The sequence below is a fragment of the Hevea brasiliensis genome, chromosome 10 (assembly GCF_030052815.1).
Source record: "Hevea brasiliensis isolate MT/VB/25A 57/8 chromosome 10, ASM3005281v1, whole genome shotgun sequence".
NCBI lineage: Eukaryota > Viridiplantae > Streptophyta > Magnoliopsida > Malpighiales > Euphorbiaceae > Hevea > Hevea brasiliensis.
In genome coordinates this window covers 92,741,560-92,762,225 of record NC_079502.1, presented here as the reverse complement: position 1 = coordinate 92,762,225, position 20,666 = coordinate 92,741,560, and the positions used below count along the sequence as shown (strand labels likewise).

At 34.9% G+C, this 20,666-nt stretch overlaps 4 protein-coding genes across 19 annotated transcripts; 2 read left to right on the top strand and 2 right to left on the bottom strand.

Moving 5' to 3' along the window:
- Nucleotides 1-571: 571 nt before the first annotated feature.
- LOC131183798 (uncharacterized) lies at nucleotides 572-3,250 on the bottom strand. 15 transcript variants are annotated; one of them, XM_058154403.1, is made up of 6 exons: nucleotides 2,777-3,231; nucleotides 2,288-2,537; nucleotides 2,020-2,177; nucleotides 1,065-1,118; nucleotides 827-901; nucleotides 572-681 (listed from the first exon to the last, which is right to left on the bottom strand). In XM_058154403.1, exons 2-6 carry the CDS (start codon nucleotides 2,291-2,293, stop codon nucleotides 594-596), a joined length of 381 nt encoding a protein of 126 aa, XP_058010386.1. In that variant the 5' UTR covers nucleotides 2,294-2,537; nucleotides 2,777-3,231; the 3' UTR covers nucleotides 572-593. The 15 variants fall into 15 exon arrangements, 4 of the variants coding, with proteins under 4 accessions (XP_058010386.1, XP_058010388.1, XP_058010385.1 ...); XM_058154405.1 differs by lacking the exon at nucleotides 2,288-2,537 and having other exon boundaries at nucleotides 2,007-2,104; nucleotides 2,777-3,239; XM_058154402.1 differs by having other exon boundaries at nucleotides 2,288-3,222.
- Nucleotides 3,251-4,594: 1,344 nt separating this feature from the next.
- Nucleotides 4,595-6,077, top strand: LOC110659787 (EPIDERMAL PATTERNING FACTOR-like protein 2). Its single transcript, XM_021817834.2, has 3 exons — nucleotides 4,595-5,489; nucleotides 5,587-5,621; nucleotides 5,722-6,077. Exons 1-3 carry the CDS (start codon nucleotides 5,381-5,383, stop codon nucleotides 5,965-5,967), a joined length of 390 nt encoding a protein of 129 aa, XP_021673526.2. The 5' UTR covers nucleotides 4,595-5,380; the 3' UTR covers nucleotides 5,968-6,077.
- A 7,593-nt stretch (nucleotides 6,078-13,670) lies between these two features.
- On the bottom strand, nucleotides 13,671-15,477 carry LOC110659786 (cysteine desulfurase, mitochondrial). The gene has a single exon (XM_021817832.2). It carries the CDS (start codon nucleotides 15,434-15,436, stop codon nucleotides 14,060-14,062), a length of 1,377 nt encoding a protein of 458 aa, XP_021673524.2. The 5' UTR covers nucleotides 15,437-15,477; the 3' UTR covers nucleotides 13,671-14,059.
- A 242-nt stretch (nucleotides 15,478-15,719) lies between these two features.
- On the top strand, nucleotides 15,720-18,946 carry LOC110659785 (uncharacterized). 2 transcript variants are annotated; one of them, XM_021817830.2, is made up of 2 exons: nucleotides 15,720-15,960; nucleotides 16,547-18,946. In XM_021817830.2, the coding sequence occupies exon 2, from the start codon at nucleotides 16,586-16,588 to the stop codon at nucleotides 18,773-18,775; it is 2,190 nt and encodes a 729-aa protein (XP_021673522.2). In that variant the 5' UTR covers nucleotides 15,720-15,960; nucleotides 16,547-16,585; the 3' UTR covers nucleotides 18,776-18,946. The 2 variants fall into 2 exon arrangements, with proteins under 2 accessions (XP_021673522.2, XP_021673523.2); XM_021817831.2 differs by having other exon boundaries at nucleotides 15,737-15,832.
- The last annotated feature ends 1,720 nt before the right edge of the window (nucleotides 18,947-20,666 follow it).

The window sequence follows — 20,666 nt, the reverse complement described above, 5'->3', positions numbered from 1 at the left end:
GCCAAGCATTTTTCTGTCTCATCTGTCGTAAGGTCTAGAATTTTAAGATGATGCATGTCAGTTAATCCTGTAAGAATGCTCCATGGTCGCCTAATCATCCATTCAAAACTACGTAGAACAGTTTTTTAAAGGTAATATTTTATCCATCGTTTCATCTTTATCAATCAATTTCAATTTAGTATATAAAAAAAAATTTGTAATTTTAATTTTATTTCAAAAAAAAATCCCGTTTCTTCAATAGCAAATTTCCTTATAAAGAAGATTACCATTTTGTCCCTCTCTGCCGAAAAGGAACAATGGCGGGGAATATCTAGATCAACTGACAAGTGGCAGAATGCTCACATTTCAGGGTGGCAAGCTGCAGCAGAGCTTTTAATTTCTAGAAAATTACAGAGAAATTCGAGTCTCAAACAGATATTATGAGCGCTTGATTGATCTACGAGCACAGCCACAGATTTTCCTGCCACATTCAGAAGTTGTGCTTCAAAAGCATACAGCTAATTAAGAAAAGAATACAAAACAGAAACCAACAAAGATGCACATGTGTGCTTGTAAAGAAGCAAAGGAAACATAAATAAATAACAAGCTACGAACTAGTTATAAGCCTGAATGTCGTTTTCGTACAGTCGGGGCAGACTCAGGATTTGCAGGACTTGCAGGATTTGGGTCAGTGACAAGCGACTGCAATGGTTTATTTATCAGTTAATGAAAAATAAGAAAGGGAAAAGAAAGGTAACATTAACATATTCATAGCTTTTAATAGATATCAAACAGAGAGATAAGGTGGTTTGCATATTAGCTGAACAGATGTCAAAATTGCAGATACATTGTGGCAGGGTGACCATGCATCCTGAATAATATCCATATGCAGAGCGCACCATCACAGTAAACTGCATAAGCCCTTGCAAAAATTAGGACAATAATGCATAAGCAGAAGTGAAGTATTTGCGTGGTCACAAAAAAAACCCAAGATAATATAGCAGAAGTTCAACTTTCTATTTTCTATTTTTTGTATTGTTCATTGAACTCAACCATGTTTGGGCTGATTATGATGGAATTGTTACCTTAAGACAGGCTGGAAAAAGACACAGCAGCCCTTCCTAATAAGTTGATGCTTCCTGCAAAGCAAGATTACATACCTTGCTTAAAAGGGTTCACAAATAAGCAAAACTACTCAATAAATTGTGTATTCAGAGTGATGCAGCAAAAAATGAACCCACAAGAATTTTTACAGATCCTAGAGAAACTTTCTAGTTCAGGAGAATAGAAGAACAACTTGACATGGAAACTGCACTCATTTCTGATGTAATTTGATGTTGTCCAAGTTCTCAAAATGTCATGTAAAATATAAATTTGTGGAACACTATTGCCAAGGTCAAATTAGTATAGCATTCAGTAGCATCCAGAAAAATCAACGAAAATTCTTGTCAACTCTTCATTTTAGATGCATCAGCTCAATTGAAAAGGCAATCTTTTAGTCAATCCATTTGTGGTGTAGCTTATCTCTTCTGAAGCAACAACTAGGCGCTGTAAATTAAGAGCGGGAATGCAGAATCACAATTTCAACAGATTTGATAACTGAAATGAAGATGAAATAATGGAGCAAACTGTGGCATATGAAATTTATGGCATGAAAACAAACTAATGGAGCAAAAGACTTATGTTGTTTGTACAATATGTTGAGGACATGAAGACTTATCTTGTTTGTTCAATAAGTAGATGTCATGATTCATGAAGACAAACTAATGGAGCAATAGGATCTGGCATATAAAATCCGGAAACTTGCATGTAGAAGTAACATTCTCATCATGCAACCAATAGTCCAATGTAACAATCCAAGGAAACATGCCAAATACAAAAGTGAATTCACCATGAATTAGAAATTATCAAACTTAAGTTAATTGACTAGGTACAACAATACGTCTAGTTTGCAGCAAGAGAAGAACTCATTTTCTGTCATGACTTTCTAATTTAATCAGGGAAAGTAAATGTACATGTAAAAATACCAGAAAAGTGTACCCAAGATGAGAATTCGTTGTAAATCTCTCAGCAAAATCCTCATATTTTGTTTGGAGCTTGCAAAGATCTACCCAGAACTGAAGTTCTAAAGAAAAATGAAGAGCAACTACACTCAGATGCTGACACACAGAAATTAAAACCTGTGGAGAGGCCAAGTGCTAAAAGAACAATGAAAGGATAAATTAGAGGAGGCAAAGACTGGAATACGATTACAATCACCAATAGAACAATCTTTTACAATGACAAAGAAGGTTAACTTAATACGCACAATCATTTAACTTTTCTGCAACTGAAACACAATGCCCTCCAAATCATGCCCCTTTGAGCTGAGTTGCTGATTCCCAAATCTTGGTCTCAGTCACAGTAGAAGAAGTTATTTTACATCAAACACAACCATTTAGCACGCACGCAAGTGAATCTATCCACCGTTTGGTATCACCATGTATCCAATTGCAAGGTAACTTCCTATGTCCTCAAAGAATTCAACTCTATAATATGCATTACTCTCACTAGTAGTCCTACAAACATCATTCATCATAAATCCACAATCTTAGCAGCTCAAAACTTTAATTGATTTACCTCCAATTATAACATACTTGCATACAAACAAGAAATATATGCAGATAACTATTTAAACACCACCTTAATAAAAATTTTAAAAAAAAATCATGATCTGGAACCCCTAATGCTCCCAAGAAAAAATAGAATAAGCTCTAAATCACTTATTAATGATACTAATTAGAAATTAATAGATGACCTCAGGTGGGTCGGGCTGATGATGGATTTGAGATCGAACTTGCGATGAACCGGAGCTGAGCTGATGATGACGACGATGCAGCCATGAAATTTCATTAATGTAATTAATGGGTTTCTTTGAGACCCAAAAAGTAAGCGTAGAGGATGAAAGGCCCAGACAAAGGAGCAGGGAACGAGTCGAAACTGCTTCTGTTTGCTGTAAGTAAAAGCATCGAGCAATTCTCAACCAGCTTTTCTTCTTTCTTCCTATCCTTTTTATTTTATTATTAATTTTGGATCATTTAATTGATTTATTAGAAAGTTTTAATCCAAAAAATTATCGCATCGTTGGTTACACACAGGAAAGGACCGCTGTTCAATCAGCTCTTCGGGATGGTTCCATTGACGCTCTTGTTGCAAAAATTTTATAGCTCTTGCTTCAAAAGTTAAGCATGGATTAAAATTCACCAATTTTGTTTCATTTCAATTATTTAATTTTAATTTATTTTTACTGATCTGATATAGCAGATTTCTCAATTAATATATCATTTTCCCTAATTAATTTTCATTTCCCCTCTCATTTCTCTTCGAAACCAAACACTCCCTTCAATCTCATGTATCCTATTCCCACCATGGCCTTCTTTTCACAGAGCGATAATTTTGCCAAGTGCCAAAGATATTTTCACAGAGCAATGATATCTTTGACATATCTAAATTGACAACTATTGTTAGTCTAATAAATGTCGGACTGGGTACTAACCATGTAAGTATTAATTAAATTATAAATATTATAATAAATTTTTTTATTATTGTGATTTTTAATTTTTTTAATATTAATTAAATTATAGATATTTTTATTATTATTAAATGTTTCATAAGTCTGTCATTATTTAATTGTGTAAAATTATTGGGAGAATACAAGCAAAATTGACGAATATGAAAAAAAAAAAAATAAATAGTCACTTGTCATGTTTTAATGAAGCTTTTTTTTTTATCGGAATGTTTTAATGAAGTTTAAGAGATTAACTTTATTATATTTATATAAATATAGATGTAAAAATATTTATACATAAAATATAATAAATATATATTATTAATTTAATATTATAATTAAAAATATTTTTTTAAAAAATAATAAAATATACTTTCGTGAAAAATATTCTTTTAAAAAATAATTTTTATTAAAAATATATTTTTATATAAAAATTATTTTTCATAAAATAGATGTAGCCTACACATAAAAAATACTAAATTATTATTTCATTCAGTTAAATAAGATATCAATAATGATCATGTCCGTATAACGTGTGAGCTAAAGTCTAATTATTAACATTAAAAGGATACAACATAATTATAAAAACATGAATTTATTTATTTATTTTCACCATTAAGCTTAAAGTTAAATACATTCAACAAAAATTTTATATAATCTAATATTAATTTGATATAATTAATAAAAAATTTTAAATAATTATTATCGATTATTAATTATCGATTGTCACATATTCATAAAGATTAAATCAAATTAATCATAAATCTATAAATTATTAAAAATATGTCATCAAAATATTTATTTAATCATTTTCAAGCTATATTAAATTTTTTTTATTTATCAATTTAATCTTCACCTTCGAATTTTTCATTTGAAGACATCAAGAATTTAAGGGTTCTGAGGGTAAATAAAGACTAGAGAAGTAGAGGGCACAAGCTTTGTGAATATATGTGCGGTGACATAGCACAAGTACCAAGTAATTTGCGGTGCTAGAAGTGAAAGAAAGGACAAAGAAAATATTAGTATAAATTTGCAGGGTCCATAATGAAGCGATATGGGCGTATCACATGTGATTACAGTGACATGATTGAAAAGAGATACGAGGAGTAAAGAACCGGAGAGTATAGCATCTGTTACTTTCCTTTCTCTTCTTCTCCCCCTTCTTGACACTTCTATGTTGAGGAGAGCAAGGCATTTGCCGTGACAAGGTGGCATTGCTGCTGCTAAGGCCAACCCAACCCTTGCAAGCAATCCCAAAAGCAAAATTCAAATATTCATGATATGATTATCAGTGAATGAAAGCGATAACCCAAAATATTCACAGCTGTAATGAAATGTCAGTTTGCGGGAACTTGTCTCTGATAACTGTTATGGAATTTTGTGTTGTTTTTTTGCTGTTTTGGGTCCTTATAGTCTTTTATCTTTCTCTCTATACTCTAAGCTAAAACTGATACTACTGTTACCCATCTCTCTCTCTCTCTCTCTCTCTCTCTCTCTCTCTCTTTTTCTTCTTTTCTATGATCTTTCTTTGTAGCTTGGGTTTTGGGGCTCAAGAATCAAGGTTAAGGTTCTTGCCTTGTTGGGCTTTCTTTTTCTTTCATCTCTCTTTGTCCTTCCTCGTTCCATCACCTCAAGAATCAGAGAGAGAGAGAGAGACAGAAAGCCGTTTGCAATAATGTGTCATTCAATTGCTGATTTTCTTGTTCTATTACGACACACTATGTGCAAATTCTGGGGTTCATCTTCTTCTTATATATAATTTGACTTCCCCTGTTTTCTACATCTTTTCTTCCTTTACTAGCTTTTCCCTCCAATACATCGCATTGCACCCCTAACTTCTTCTATTTTGAAAACATGGGGTGTAGTCACAATCTACTTTTCTGTCAAAGGCTTGGTTATGTTACCATTTCCTTCCTCTTTCTCTTGATTTCAAGCGCTACCCATGTGAGATTCAAGGCAGAAGGTAAATGGGTTGGTGATGAATTTGAATTTGAAAGGCCAAAATGCGTAATTTGTGCAGTTTTGAAGTAAAATAATGTACTTGCCTTTCTGTGTTGCAGGCAGAGCTAATCCCAAATCTGCTAGCTTTTCACAGGTGAGCACTGGGTTTTCTTCCTTTTGTCCTAACATATTATAGCTTATGAGTTATATACGACAAATGAGAAATTGATTGGGTACTGTGTTGCTTTGGTTAGACAGAAAATGAAGAGAAGATGATTATGAGGTCGCAGATAGGTTCAAGGCCTCCAAGATGCGAGAGACGGTGCAGTTCCTGTGGGCATTGCGAGGCTATACAGGTGCCTACAAATCCCCAAGTAAATCATGGCAACAGAAACTACTCATCAGTCTCCAACATTGCTTATGCAAGAGGAGATGACTCCTCCAACTATAAGCCAATGAGTTGGAAGTGCAAATGTGGCAATTTAATCTTCAACCCTTGATTAAATTTCCTGATCATATTGAGATTCCATAGGTGTTGACAACACAATTTTTATTTTTCATTTCTTCTGAAGAATGTACATTGTTGATATTAGTGAACAATTTTCTTCCATTTCCTCCTTTTCTACTGCACAATAGAAAATGTGGAGCTAGGAATCTTCCACCACATGCCACCATTTGATATCCCCAAGAAATCTAAAAAGAAAAGCAAGTGAAGTAATTACTAATTCCAAGATTTATAACCAAACAGGTTTTTAGTTCTCAGTATTTAATTCTTGATTTGTAAGAAATTACAAATTATCAGTTTCTCGAACTTCCCACAAATGGTGATGATGGCTGTGGGCAGCTACCCATTTAATTGGCCCTAGTAAAATTGTAGGTTTAATTCCATAAAAAAATAGTATACACCTATACTACAATTTCTACAAGTTTTCACCAACTAGATCAGACAGAAGATACTGATTCAACAGTTGAAATCACACTTATTGTGCGTGTACAGCGAATAAATACTCTTTAATCATAATAAACATGCAAGAGTTTGGTTTAAAAAAAGAAAAAAGCTCATCAGCTTGAGCTCATACAGAGCTGTCAGTTGGTTTTTTCAGGAAAGATCCTTCCATCTTGGGTCAATAAAGACTCAAGAAATGGCCTACAGAATCCTACTTTCATGCAGAGAGAATCATAATCACTGAGATTAGAAGGAGATCATGTGTGTCAATTAAGGAACTCTAACCATCCAAAAGTGATGAGATGTTACATGGATTTTCCTCTTTGGTGAATCTTTCCCAGCAAACTTATGCACCTTTCTTTGTAGACAAGACTTAACAGGAGACTCAGAATCAGAAACAACCCAAATCAATCAAGAATAGTGGAAATATAGTCCTTGTGAATGACTACTCTTCATAGGACACCACAACACAATAATCTGTGGAAGACCCAGAATCAAAGACAGGGAGTTCTCTTTTAGGCAAGTTATAGTGAAGCACGTTTGAGTAGGTGCCTTCAACCTCATGGCATAGTTGGATAATCATCCTATTTGGAAACCCTGAAAGTGTAAATAATAATATCAATAATTCAGTTAATTTTACTTGATAGATTGATACCCTTAAAAATATTGGACTTCTAAATTAAAGACGTGTATCCTGAGAAACATAGAACACGCCTAGGCTGGCAGACACCACGTCTATATGCCGGGACTACAAACAGGACAAACAGTGGGAAGTTATATGAGTTCACCGGTCGGCCCCGAAAAGTAGGAGCACATTGAGAGAGATACCGTCAGCATAGGATATCCGACTTGCTAAGCTGCCTTTGGGAGGTAAATCACTTACACTAAAAGAGGAGGAAGACTCATTTATTACTTATGAGACAAGCACATTAAATCGTTGAATAGTCATTGAACTATGCCGGCATAAATACATCATTACGGCATTACTAACGCAATAAACACCGCAACAAATAATATAGGGTATCCGATTAAAGACAAACTCTAAATACCACGCTGTAAAAATTAAACATTATAATTTGATTTGTAACCAATATGTATCATGTGTTTAAAATTGTTAACAAAAAAGAGAAAAATCCCTTAATGACGTTAAAAAATAAAACAGGAACAAAAAAGTATCATCTCTTCTAAAACATTTTAAGTAGGTGGATTATAGTTTATTTCTGTTTAATTTAATTTATTTTTTAAAATTATTAATTAAATTGATGAAATAAATTAAATTGAAATAGAAATTTAAAATAAAATTCTAATTATTTTTAAAATATTTATTCTATTTAATTTATTTTATTTCTTAATATTATTAATTAAAATAATTAAAAGTAACGTAAATTGAAACTGAATAATTAAAGATCATGATCATATAACTTGTGAAGTCAATGGAAAGTTCTTCAGTTTGGTAGATACCAACAGATGAAGTCTCCACAAACAATCATATGGAACATTAACTAGCCTTTAGGACCCTATTTAGGGAGCTTATTCGGGTGTTTTCCATCTCAAGCTCAAGAAAAAACAAACAAATAAAAAGCAGAGTTAAGATCAGAATCTCTTCACAACAATAATTGAAAGCTCAATAGAAGCTAGCATTCCTTTTATCTGCTCAAAACTAAAAAGACAAGTTGATGGGCATCTATGCAAAAAGCTCATCTTTTAACAACCTGAATCGAGGTAAGGTACCCCATGAACCCCATCAAACTTTTGAGACAATAAAATTATTATCCATTGGAAAAGAATAAAAAGGTGGAGACACAGATACATCAGTCACGTGTAGCTATGGAAAATCTCTCTAACCCTTAAAAAAGAGAATGTTGGTGCAAAGGTCAAGAAGAGCAGACTGAAAAAGAAAAGCTGTGATCCATTGTGCAAAAGGGGATTCTGATTCCCAATGCCTTTTCATAATATTTTCTCGCCTATTCCAACAAACACAATTGAAAAATACGAACCCTTCTTTCTCTATACATCAAGTTATAGACAAAATATATTATATATACTGAAGTCATTCCTAGAGCTATAATGTCTCGAATTCAAGTCCAAGTACATATATGTGGTGATCTTCTGATGGGGCATGGCACTTTCGTGATGATCAGATTCTCAAAATAACTAGGCTTGAAGTGGAACAACACAAGTCCAACTAGAAGGGTCTCGTTGTACTAGTTGAACCAGCTGGTTTTCTTCTGCCTGTGTTGTCTTTGTTGATCTTCTGAAGGAACCTAAAAAAGCCGGTAACAAATGTAAAGCCCATAATTTCAGAAATGCATGTTTCAGGAGATTTCTTCTTTCCTATCCATCTTTCCCAGTAAACCAGAAGATTGGATACTGATATTGACCAATCCCAAGGGATTATGAACATGGCACATTAGTAACTTTAATTTGGGGTTGCCAACCAAAATAATAAAAGCTAAAATTCCATTAACCAAATTCTATTAACTAAAGAATACATGCCTTCTAACTGTTTGGGGTACCATTTGATGTCCAAAGTAGTAGTTTGGAAGATATATATGTTAGCAGGCAATCGTGGCACTTGTGTGGACCCATAAATATTGAAGAATTAATGATGTATTAACTACAAAAATATCAAAGAATAATGTATTAGGCTATTATCCATATAGGCTAATCAGGAAAAACGAAAGTTGCCATTCAAGATAAATCGAGACACCTATGATAACAGGTGGTGTATTTTTCAGTAGTATAATTGGATTCCTCACGAATTTAAATTTAAAAAATAATATTTTTATTGAATTTAAATTTTATATATTAAATATCTATTATTAAATTTATTTATATAAATAATTAATTAAATATAAAAATATATATTTTACAACAATATTTTTAATTTTAATATTTTATTTTAAATGAATAAAATTCAAATAATTCATAAAATCATTAAATTTCCAAAAGCTTAATGCATCTTTTAGTCACTCACTCCCAAAAAATTTGTCTCTCTCTACACGATAGAGATAAATTTTTTTCTCAATAGGGTCTAATTTTCTTTGAGGTTCAATCTCTTTCTTATGCTGTGAGTGCGGTTTCCCCTTGCCTCAACGGGAAAAGGGGCCTTCGTCTCTTAGTTCTGAGAGTGGGTCGTTCCTCCCCACCTTTCCGGTAGAGTTGTGACTTAATAAAAATTGATTTTTGTAGCAGATCTGGACATGGATGGTGAGGGATTTTCTTGATTCTGCTTGTGTTAAGCTACATCAAAGGTAACTATGGTGGAGACTAAATGTTTAGGTCTCAAGTTGATGTTGCTATGGTTGATTGGCTGGTTAACCTGCCCTGGCGGAAAGAGTTGTGCTGCTATGAGAAAGGAAACCTCAGAGGTCTCTATGACTGATTGATTCTATTTTGGTTCACCAACCCGCTAAGTCAAAGGAATGTCGTTTTAAGCTCTATCCTTCAACTTTTCTGCAAAATACAAAGTTTATTGCGCTATATATTGTTTATGCTTGAGATTCCATATTTAGTTTGGAAGTTGAGATTCATGTTTCTGCATGTTGTTTTATTTTGCTCTTCCAGACGAAATACGAGAAAATGCAGCACTAATTTTTCCAGTTTCTGCTCCTCTGCTAGCTATAAGGTTAGAACTTGTACTTGGACCTTCTAGTTGTGGGCCTCTTTTTTCTTCCTTCTTTGTATTTGGGCTCCTTTCTTGGGTCTATATTTTTTAAGCCCTAGGCTCTATTTAACCCACTCTATCTTTTGATATAAAATATATATATATATATATATATATATATATATATATATATATATATATATATATATCTTTTAATCTTGATCTTTACTTAAAAAATGATTTTAAAATATAAATTATTAATAAGAAATTTTTTTATATAAAATATTAATTAAAATAGATAAAATTAAATGAATTTTAATAGTAGAGCTACACATGGATTAGTTTGAACGAGTGCACTGTATTTCACCAAACCAAAACCAATTGAGAATATTCAAATTGAAATAATAAATTAAATTACAAAGTCACGTATGTTCGATTTTATATAAAGTGAGTTGGGTATAGTTTTTCAGATTTTTATTCTTTTTAACACTTTTTAGGTTCTTTTAATTTCAACTCTTATCGAATATTTTGCATATACGAGGATTATTCACGTTATATATAAACTTTTACTAATCTACAATTTAAATTAAAATTTTAATTTATAATTATTTTTAAATCATAATTAATATTTACATATATAAAAATACTAATGTCAGTTTAGATTCATTAGAGTTGAACAAGTTTTGTGATTTATTTGTACATCCCTATTAGTAGTATTCCAATAATGGATACAAATAGTTAAAAATGAATTTTAGTTAGATTCAGGAAGCATTTGGATATTAAAATTATTAATTACATTTAAATTTAGATAAAAGTTATCTTTCTCATTGCCATACTTAATGACTAAACATAGAAATTCAGAAATCCAAAAATGTATGAAGCATCTTGGCCCACTCAACTATCATAACTACTAGCCACCACTTGATTATTTTCTTGTGTATCATTTAATTACATTAAATTAATTGTATTTTATATTAAAAGAGAGCCTAATGGAGGCTGAAAATTAGTCACTAAAAACCATTTTTCACATCTTGTGCATTTTGTCTTATGAACAAATACATTATAATATTATAAGGCACTATTCAATTACAAATAAAAATATTAAATAAATCACCTAGAAAGCTACAAGTCTATGGAAGTTGAATGATTTTATGATTAACCCGTTTTAAAAGAAAGTCTATACAAAGGTGTGTGTGTATGTGTGCGCGTGAGAGAGAGAAAGAGAGAGAGAACTGATAAAATAACCCTAATATTTCCCTTCCCCTAATCTGATGCTTAGAGAGTTATTTATAGTCTAATAGAGCCCCATAGGTCATACAGATATGGATAGAGATTTTGAGAGACTGGATTTATAGTCATTGGGCACACGCCCAAGCCATGATTGGCGTAAACACAAAGCCATGGGTGCACGCCCATAGGCACTTTTTCGCAGATGACCTGACTTGTAACAACCATAACTCTCATTTTTAATCCAATTTTAGTGAATGCATATCAACCGAAGCTCATTGCCTTGGGTTCAACAAACAGAAACGATCTTAGGTTGAACAACCAGTCGCCTAGTAACTCTGCCACCCCGGACTTGCTCTGGTCTCTCTGTTTTACTGATGCCCTTGGGCCATGTAATGCATTTGTACAATTCAAGCGCATATATATATATATATATCCCTCAAATGAAAGCTCTAAATGGTGTAAAAACTCTCACCTTACAATTTTACCTAAAAATCCAAATATGGTCAAAATAGCGAATAAGGATCTGTGTTGTTGGCATCTAAGGGCATATGCCCATCATAGGTGGCGCATGCCCATAGGACAATAGGAACATGCCCATCCTTGCCTACAAAGTGTCAGAATCTCCTAAAACAAAGGTTTGGAGTTCAATTTGTCCCTCAGGTCGTGCCTTCTTGAATTTTTGGGTATTTTAAGACAACCCTAGCGCTTTCAAACAAACACAATCCTCATCATGGGCTGATGCACATCACAATTCAAGACTTCAAACAAGAAGAAAATAATTGAGGCCTACCCCTAGACGCACGACCATATATCATTCCTATAATTTGGTCGAGGTAACAAACCATTATCCTTATTTATGGATAGGCCATTATTACTTTTTTTAGAACATTATAACTTATATAATGAAGTACTTGAAATATTTTACTTCCCAAGAAATGTAATAGTCTGTTTGTCTATTTCAAGAATAAACAATTCCTAAAAATCCATACTTTTCTGTCCCACACAATGGGATTGCACTTGTTCATCAATGCCAACCTGCAGTTATAACCGTTGGACACAAGTGCATCTGCATTTTCTATGATTCTATCTCTTTCCTGGACGGTCAGAAGACTAACATACTTGTCTCACAACCTCTTTATAAGACTGGGCAGCTTCTTTCCATAATACATAAACCAATGACAAGCATAAGTACTAAAAGAAGCTTGTTAATAAAGTAATCAAGCACCATAGGCAAGACAGGTGAGAATAACTGGCATAGAACAGCTTGCAAGACAGGTTGTTTACGGCTAGATTTTGGGTTTTATTAGGAATCTAGAATGAGTAGAAATTTAGGTGAACAATGAGGCTTCGTAAAAGGGTGGGATTTAGTAGTGAAATGAAGATTTTGGAGCTGTTTGCAATACAAGCTAGACGCTGTGAACATTAGAATAAAATAACTTAGGCTTCACAGCTAAACTTTCATAGACGTCAAATACAAGGTCCCATTCCCATAGGCATCACACCTAAGGTAGAAATGCATATCAAGATTCAAAGGCAAATTTCACTCACAATCTAAATACCATTTAAGCCACTAAAATTCAATTTGTCCCTTAAAACCCAACAAACCTTGATTTTTGTAACAATAAAACCATTGAAATCAAAATGAAGCTAAATTCAAATTGAAACTATGAAGTAACAATCATATTGATCTTTTAATATATTTTGTGTGCATAACAGACTACCCAAGACATTTTTCTCTATTCTACCTTCTCGCTCTCTATCTTCTTTCCTTTTTCTATGGGTAAAAGACATGAAATTGAGGGGAACAAAGGTTCTGTACTGTCATTTTTCTTACTTTCCACTCTTTTTAAGCACTCAAAATATATTTAAGAAGTTCAAAATGAAAGCCATATTAAAATTTTGTGCTGAATTATATTGGAATTTGGCTTTAGTATTTTTACTGTTACAATAATCAAATTTTAGTATTTTTAAGAGACAAATTGAAATTTATGGACTTTAATAGGATCTAGTGATAACTGATAAGTTTAGTAGTTATAGTTTGTGGGTGAAATTAACCCCACAATACAAAAAAGCATAATTGATGGCATCTCATTCAATAGCAAAACTGATTAATAAGCATACAAGCAGAGGTATTTATTGACTCCAACTAATCCTAAGCCTCTAAGACTTTGGACTCTCAAAACTAGTCCTAATACTCGGTAGTCTTGGAACCTCGAAGAAAAACTAAAACTTGAAATAAAAATAGACTACTAGGGAATCCTACCAACCTATTCCAGCAAAACTTCGAAGCACACTTTTTCTATGCTTGAATTTATCTAACATTTTGCAAGCCATTCCTCGTGTTATTACTCTCACTACTGTTATTATTCTATGGCTATTAAAGGAGAATGTGCAATTATAACTCATTCATGAGGCAAATATCGCAAAGAGTATAGCAATCATTTCATCAGAACAGAACAGAACAGAAATCAACAGGTTAAAGATACAACAGAAAATAACTATTACATCTGCATTACAAGCACACCTCATTATTCCTGTTGTCAAATTATGGAATGCTTATGCCTAGAGCAAAATAACTTTCATATAATTCAAGAAACACCGTGTGCCAAAATTTTACCCTAGTTAAACTAGGAAACTTTGCAAGGGTATATACAAGGACGGCAGAAAGTAAGAACCAGTATGACACACCTTTAAAAGCAGTCCACTTTGGCAGCTCAGCTCAATGGGGTATACTCATTCAGCGGGCAACCCATATCCCAAATTGTGTCGATTACCCTATATCCATAGCAGTTTATCCTATAATTACCTGTCAGTGTTGTGCCCACTGAATTTGCTTAATATCAATCCCTTCCTTCACCATTTCATAAAGTGGACTCATTTCCCTCAACTTCTCAACCTGCTGCACTGTAAGCTCAACGGCCCTATCGATCTCTGCCTCTGTAGTAAACCTCCCAATTCCAAACCTGATTGAAGTATGTGCCATGTCCTCATCCACCCCCAATGCCCTCAATACATATGAAGGCTCCAAACTCGCGCTAGTGCAGGCACTCCCACTTGACACTGCTACATCCTTCAATCCCATCAACAAGCTCTCCCCTTCCACATAAGCAAAGGAAAGATTCAAATTCCCTGCGTATCGCCTCTCTATGCTCCCATTGACCACCACTCCATCAAGTTTAGCTTTAATTCCTTTCAACAACCTCTCCTGCAAAGCCCTAATTCTCTTATCATCATACTTCATCTCCTTCTTCGCAAGTTCACAAGCAGCACCCATTCCCACAACCAAAGGAGTCGGCACCGTCCCACTTCGTATCCCTCTCTCTTGTCCACCTCCATTCATTTGGGGCTCCACTCGGATTCTCGGTCTCCTGCGCATAAACAAAGCTCCAACGCCTTTCGGACCATAGATTTTGTGTCCACTCAATGACATCAAGCTAACATTCCATTTCTCCACATCAATAGGAATCTTTCCCAGCGCTTGCGCGGCATCAGTGTGAAACGGCACATTGAATTCCTTACAGATTTTCCCAATTTCCTCCATCGGCTGAATCACACCAATCTCGTTGTTCACCGCCATAACCGATACAAGTCCAGTATCAGGCCGGATGGCAGACCGTAATTTCTCCAAATCGACAATCCCATCGCTTCCCACAGGAAGGTAAGTGACCTCAAAACCCTCCTGTTGGAGATGGCGGCAGGAGTCCAGCACGCACTTGTGCTCCGTTTGAGTAGTAACGACATGACGTTTCTTTTCTTTATAGAATTTCATTACTCCTTTGATCGAAATATTATTCGACTCCGTCGCCCCCGAAGTGAAGACGATTTCTTTAGGAGATGCACCGATTAAATCCGCCACCTGAGAGCGGGCAGTCTCTACGGCGGAATCGGACTCCCAGCCGTAGAGGTGGGTACGAGAGTGAGGGTTGCCGAAACGCGCCAGATAATAGGGAAGCATCGCATCCAAGACTCTGGGGTCCACCGGAGAGGTTGCTTGCATATCTAAGTAAAGAGGCCGAGCAGAGATTTTCACGCCTTTTACTGTGACGACTCCCTGATCCTCAAACGCTTCTGGAGTCGGAGCGACAACGGCTGCACCGGCGGCGGTGGAGATGCCGCGGGGAGCGGAAGTGTTGGCGGTCCTCGCTAAAGTTCGGCGACAAGAGGAAGCTAGAAGCTTCGAGGCCATTGCTTAACTGCTAGGTAATCTCCGTTAGATTATGGGGAATGGGGAGAATTAAAATGCAGTTTCTAGGGTCACCGACAGTTCGTACACGTGGCACGTTTCTAGCCTACAGGTACACTATCCGACCAGCGACGGTGACGATGATGGTGATTTTATGACTGGGCAGATTTTAACTTGAATGAACTTTTAATTATACGACGTCGTAGGATCACGCTCTTTAAATGATGACAAATAGAAATGACTGCATATTATTACTATTAGAATCGAGTCTCTGAGTGTGCGTCTTACTTTGTGGTTATATAACATTTGTGGCTTTCAAGTACTTTGTTTCCTCTTTTTCTTTTCTTACCAGATCCAATCTGAGTACAAAGGCTTTTCACCAAAAAGATCAATTTTGAGGTATTTCTAGTCCAATATGCACAGTTCCAGTCTCTAAATCTTTGTTTACTTTAAGCTACATTATTCTCCAAATAATGGGCTCTGCTTTGTGTCATTATTGCATAACCTAGTGGCTATGTTTTTTCTTGGTAAGTTTATTTCCTGATTGTTTCTTGTCATTTCTAATTTTCTTGAAAGTGGGTTTTGTTAGATCTCTTATTTTTTGTGTGGATTGTAATTATTTCTTGAAAATTGTTCTCTGCTTCTGCAATTTGTGTTGCGTTTATGACTATAGTTCGTTTTGTCGAGTTTGAGAAGTGGGTTAGTTTTATAATCCACAAATGGGTGTGATTATGATGTAACTAAAATGGTGTTGATCTTCTCTTGCGGTTGATTCTTGTTTTGACTCAGTTTTGGACCTGAAGAAAGGGTAATTATTCTGTCTTTTAGTACTTGCAACTTGCGAGCTATTCTTGGTTTCAGCTACTCTGTTCTGTTCTTTCTTTGTTCTGTTAATCTTCAAGCTTTCTTTGCAGATTAGATTTTCTTTTGATGCATTAATGCTTATTAGATGTACGTGCTATTTACTCGTATCAGCTTTTCCTTCTTAGAGATCCAATAATGATTTATAACAAGAAGGTTGAAATCGTTCTTCTGCTATTTTTGCCTGCGCTGGTCTTCGAGTAACATACTGCTTTAGCCTAGGCAAGGAATTGATATAAGCCTTGTTGGCAGGTTGTTGGAGGAGAGAAGCATTCGTAGGGGGGCTAAATCATGTTTCGGTCATCACCACATAGGAGCCAGAGATCAAAAGGTTTTAAGGTAAAGCATGCTGTACAAATATGTCTTCTCCTAGGTGTTGGAATCTGGCTGCTTTACCAAGTCAGGCAATCTCATGACAAGAAAGCTGCAGCATTTGACGACAGTGTCAAAACTGGGAATGGCATTATAAAACTAGGAAGAAAGGACCTCCCTGAAGCTGAAGAAACCATCATTAGAGATGAGAGACACAGGGAGAAAGAAGAAGAAGAAAGCAAGAATGAAGATGAAACTAAACCTGACAACTACATAGGAACTGGGGGTGGAGACGAGATCCAGAGTCATTTTCATGATCAAACTGAAGAGGGATTTGATCGGAGGGATGGTTCCATCGATGGAGTGAAGGTGGGTGAAGAAAACAAGGAGAATGTTGGTGCAGAAGAGAGGGAGGATAGCACTGATAATCACCAGACAGAGAAAGAACAGATCAAGGACAATGTTAGCGAAGATAATGGGAGTGAAGAGAACAAAGTGCATGATGTCCAAGATACGCAGAATGTAGAGAGCAAAGAGACTGATAATGGAGAAAGCAAAGAGAAGGGAAATGAAGGTAAGGAGAATCCTGATGAGAATAAGGAGAATGAAGAGAACAAAGAGACAGAAAGCCAAGATAAGTCAAATCAAGAGAGGCAAGAAAACACAAATGAAGGGAAGGAAAGTGTAGAGGAGAGTCAAGGAATGACAATTAAAGAGGTTGTTAAAGAAAGCAAAGGGGCAGAAACTAAAGAGACAGAAGACAAGGAAGAGAAGAGGATTGAAAATTCAGGTTCAGCAGAAGATCAGGTTCCTGATGGAAATTACGAACATAGCAAGGAGGCAAGAGAAGAACATTACAAGGGAGACGATGCTTCCAGTGCAGTTGTCCATGAAACTCAAAATTTAACACCTGTAGAAGAGCAAGGTGGTTTGGAGAAGACTAACGAGGCAGAGCATGTGAAGAACAAAGAAAAGAACGAGTCTGGATATGACAGTAAAACAAATATCTCCGAGATTGTTGATGTCAATCAAAATGAAGTTCCAAATGGTGAACCAGTGGAAAATAACAATGCCACAAATCCAGCCAATGAACAGAGTGGCAATGAAAGTAGTAAGCAAGGATCGGAGGATGGTTCCCATGATACGTCTGCAGTAGCAACAGAAAAGAATGATCAGCAACTGATGGATTCTAACTCCAGTCCAGTTACTTCAGAACATCATGATTCTTCACCTCAAAATCAAAATGAAACTCCAGAAAACACAAAGTCAAAGGGAGAGGATTCAACTAAGAATGATGTTGTCCTACACGTACAAACAGAGAAATCTGACTCAGATGCCAGTGGCCGGCAATCAGATTTGAAGGTGACACCTTCCACTGCAACTGAGAATGTAGATTCAACTAATCAAGAATCAACAGATTCTAGCAATTCTGAGTCTGTTTCATCTAATGGGCTAACTGTTGAGTCCAATAAGCCTTCATCAGCGAGCCAAAATAATAATGCAGTTCAGGGTGAAAAGTCCGATGGTAGTACCAGAGAGGGAAATCAAGAAATTGTTTTATTGTCAAACACAAATGAAAATGCAGATGCAGGGCAGAAGGAACATGTTGATTCTTCAAACTCCATAGAGAAAGACGCATCATCAAATACAAATAACAATGTGGATGCTGACCAAAAGGAACATGTTGATTCTTCAGATTCCCAAGAGAAAGATGTGTCCTCAAACACAAAAGATAATGGTGATTCTGGCCAGAATCAGAGTGAAAATTCTGTTCACAGCAGCACAAATGACAATACAGTCACAAGCCAAAAAGAACAGGTTGATTCTAACAGCGGTGATGCTGATCAGAATGAGAACAACAATGCCGTTGAAAGCAACACGAATGACAACAGCAATACAAATGTCAACACAGATGCAAGCCAAGAGCAAGTTGTTTCCACTGACTCTTCAACATCCCAAAAAGAGAAAGATGCAGCCTCAAACACAGATAGCAACACACATGCCAGCCAGAATGACTCAAATAATTCTTCCCAGAACGATTCAGTTGATTCTTCAAATTCTTCAGTTTCTCAAGAGGAAAAAGAGGCTCGGACAGATTTGGGAACCTTGCCAGATACAAGAAGCCAAGAAATTAATGGTGGGGATGCAGCAGCAGCAGAAGCAGAGTGAGTTTGTTTACTTCCTGCTAGGATATAGTGTACTTGGACAAATTTTGACGTCGCTTATATTTTGTTTTCTTCTTTTCCCTGAAATAATCAGGAGAATCTGTAAGCTTCTATGTTTATTGGTGTGCTTTATTGCAATAATAGTGTATAAGAGGTATTACTGTTTTCTGCTTAATTGAGACAGGTTGTAAATTAGAAAATTGTGGTTTTGATATATGGAGATTTTTCTTACATAGTCATGGATTTAGGACACAAAATGTATAGCAAGACTTACTTATAATCTTCATGATATGTGGTATATTAAATTTGTGCCAGATGGAATTGCTTCTAGTGACATAGAGGAAAAATTGACTTAGCTATCAGTAATTCAGTATCCTTTCAACCTTGAAAGAGAAGTGGCACCATAATCCTCTTTTTTGGCTGGCAAGCATGTATCCTGAAAAGGCTCCCAAAACCTGAAATGGTACTTCGAAAAGTGCAAAGGAACTTCTACCTAAGCCTGAATTTGACAACCTAACTTTGTGATTGTTGTCTTATTTTTCCCGCATTACCCAAATGAAATTGACTGGAGGATAATCATGGTTCCGGTCTGATTTGAAAAATTGAAATCGGATTGTTCTAATTCAGAATCAAAATCAGTTAAATTTGAATCGACTAAAAATCAGCCTTGATTAAATCGAAAATGATCAATTTGTTCTTGTTTTAGTCCAAATTAATTATTTTATTAAAAAATTATAACCATTAAATTTGATCAAAACTGATTCAAGTTTCAATTAAGAAATTATTATTTAATTTGTATTTTTACCCAAATTAGATTTTTTTTTTTTTTTGTTAAAGATGGTTTTTTAAGTAACCAGTTTCAAAATTAATGAATTTCTAATCTACGGATAAAAAAAAAGGGTTTTCAAAATCAAGGTAAATGAATTTTCTATTATCACTTTGTTAAAATCAAAGTACTCTTTAATGCAATTAAAAAAAAGTACTCCTTAATAATTACCTCATCTTATAGTTTTAAAAAAAAATTAAAGTGAAAAATAAAAAATTAAAAAAATAAAATAACTATAGAAAGCATCTATTTTATTTTCAATTCTATCTATAATGAAATTTATATGGGTTTATCCAGTATAGTTTTTAAAGGCACGCTACAGGCACGTCTCAGGCTCAATGCTCACTAGAGTTGAACCCTAGCGTTTTATGCACCTAAGTGTGTGCCTTTGTTTCAGACACAAGTTCTAGAAAGGCATACTTTGTTTATTTTTATTTTTAACTAGCATTTTCATTGATAAATAGGCCAGTAAACTCAATTCAAGATATATGCTAAATAAAGAAAAAAGAAAAACATTATATTTATTTATTTTTATGAATTTTTAAAATTTTTTACTTTTACACCTCACCTCACTCAGGCAGCGTCTGTGCTTTGCGCTTTACACCGAAGTTCCAAAATTTCTTGGCGCCTTAAGCCTTTAATAACTATGTTATCTAGTTATATCAAACTATCAAACTCGTAGGCTAATTGCCTGTACTCAACTTCTTTAAAATGTTGACAAGTTGAGGTATTTTCTCTCTCTAGTTTCATAGAGAGAGACTTTTCTCTCAACTTTCCCTAGTTTCTTTCTTCGGGCTAGCTGAAGAAATTACCTTTGATAGACTTCACGAGCAGGGGAAGCTATTCGCTAGCTTGGATCATGGATTGTGCCCTCCCCATCCCTGAATTAGGGTATAAATATCACCCTTTTATTATTATTATTATTATTATTATTATTATTATTATTGTTTTGGTTGGTTGTATGCTGGTGCTGTTTAGCTTTATGAGTTGCAGAGGAAGAATGGTATCTCCGGTCCCATTACTAGCACTAGATGGTGTGCACTGATCTTATTACACTAGATTGAGATGC

Bases quoted from the DNA above. Each gene is read 5' to 3' on its own strand.
- LOC110659787 (XM_021817834.2), top strand. From the start codon at position 5,381: ATGGGGTGTAGTCACAATCTACTTTTCTGTCAAAGGCTTGGTTATGTT. The intron at 5,490-5,586 runs GTAAATGGGTTG...TCTGTGTTGCAG, and splicing joins TGTGAGATTCAAGGCAGAAG to GCAGAGCTAATCCCAAATCT. The intron at 5,622-5,721 runs GTGAGCACTGGG...TGCTTTGGTTAG, and splicing joins AATCTGCTAGCTTTTCACAG to ACAGAAAATGAAGAGAAGAT.
- LOC110659785 (XM_021817830.2), top strand. From the start codon at position 16,586: ATGTTTCGGTCATCACCACATAGGAGCCAGAGATCAAAAGGTTTTAAG.
- LOC110659786 (XM_021817832.2), bottom strand. From the start codon at position 15,436: ATGGCCTCGAAGCTTCTAGCTTCCTCTTGTCGCCGAACTTTAGCGAGG.
- LOC131183798 (XM_058154403.1), bottom strand. The intron at 902-1,064 runs GTAACAATTCCA...AATTTTTGCAAG, and splicing joins TTTTTCCAGCCTGTCTTAAG to GGCTTATGCAGTTTACTGTG. The intron at 682-826 runs GTATCTGCAATT...AAACCATTGCAG, and splicing joins CATGGTCACCCTGCCACAAT to TCGCTTGTCACTGACCCAAA.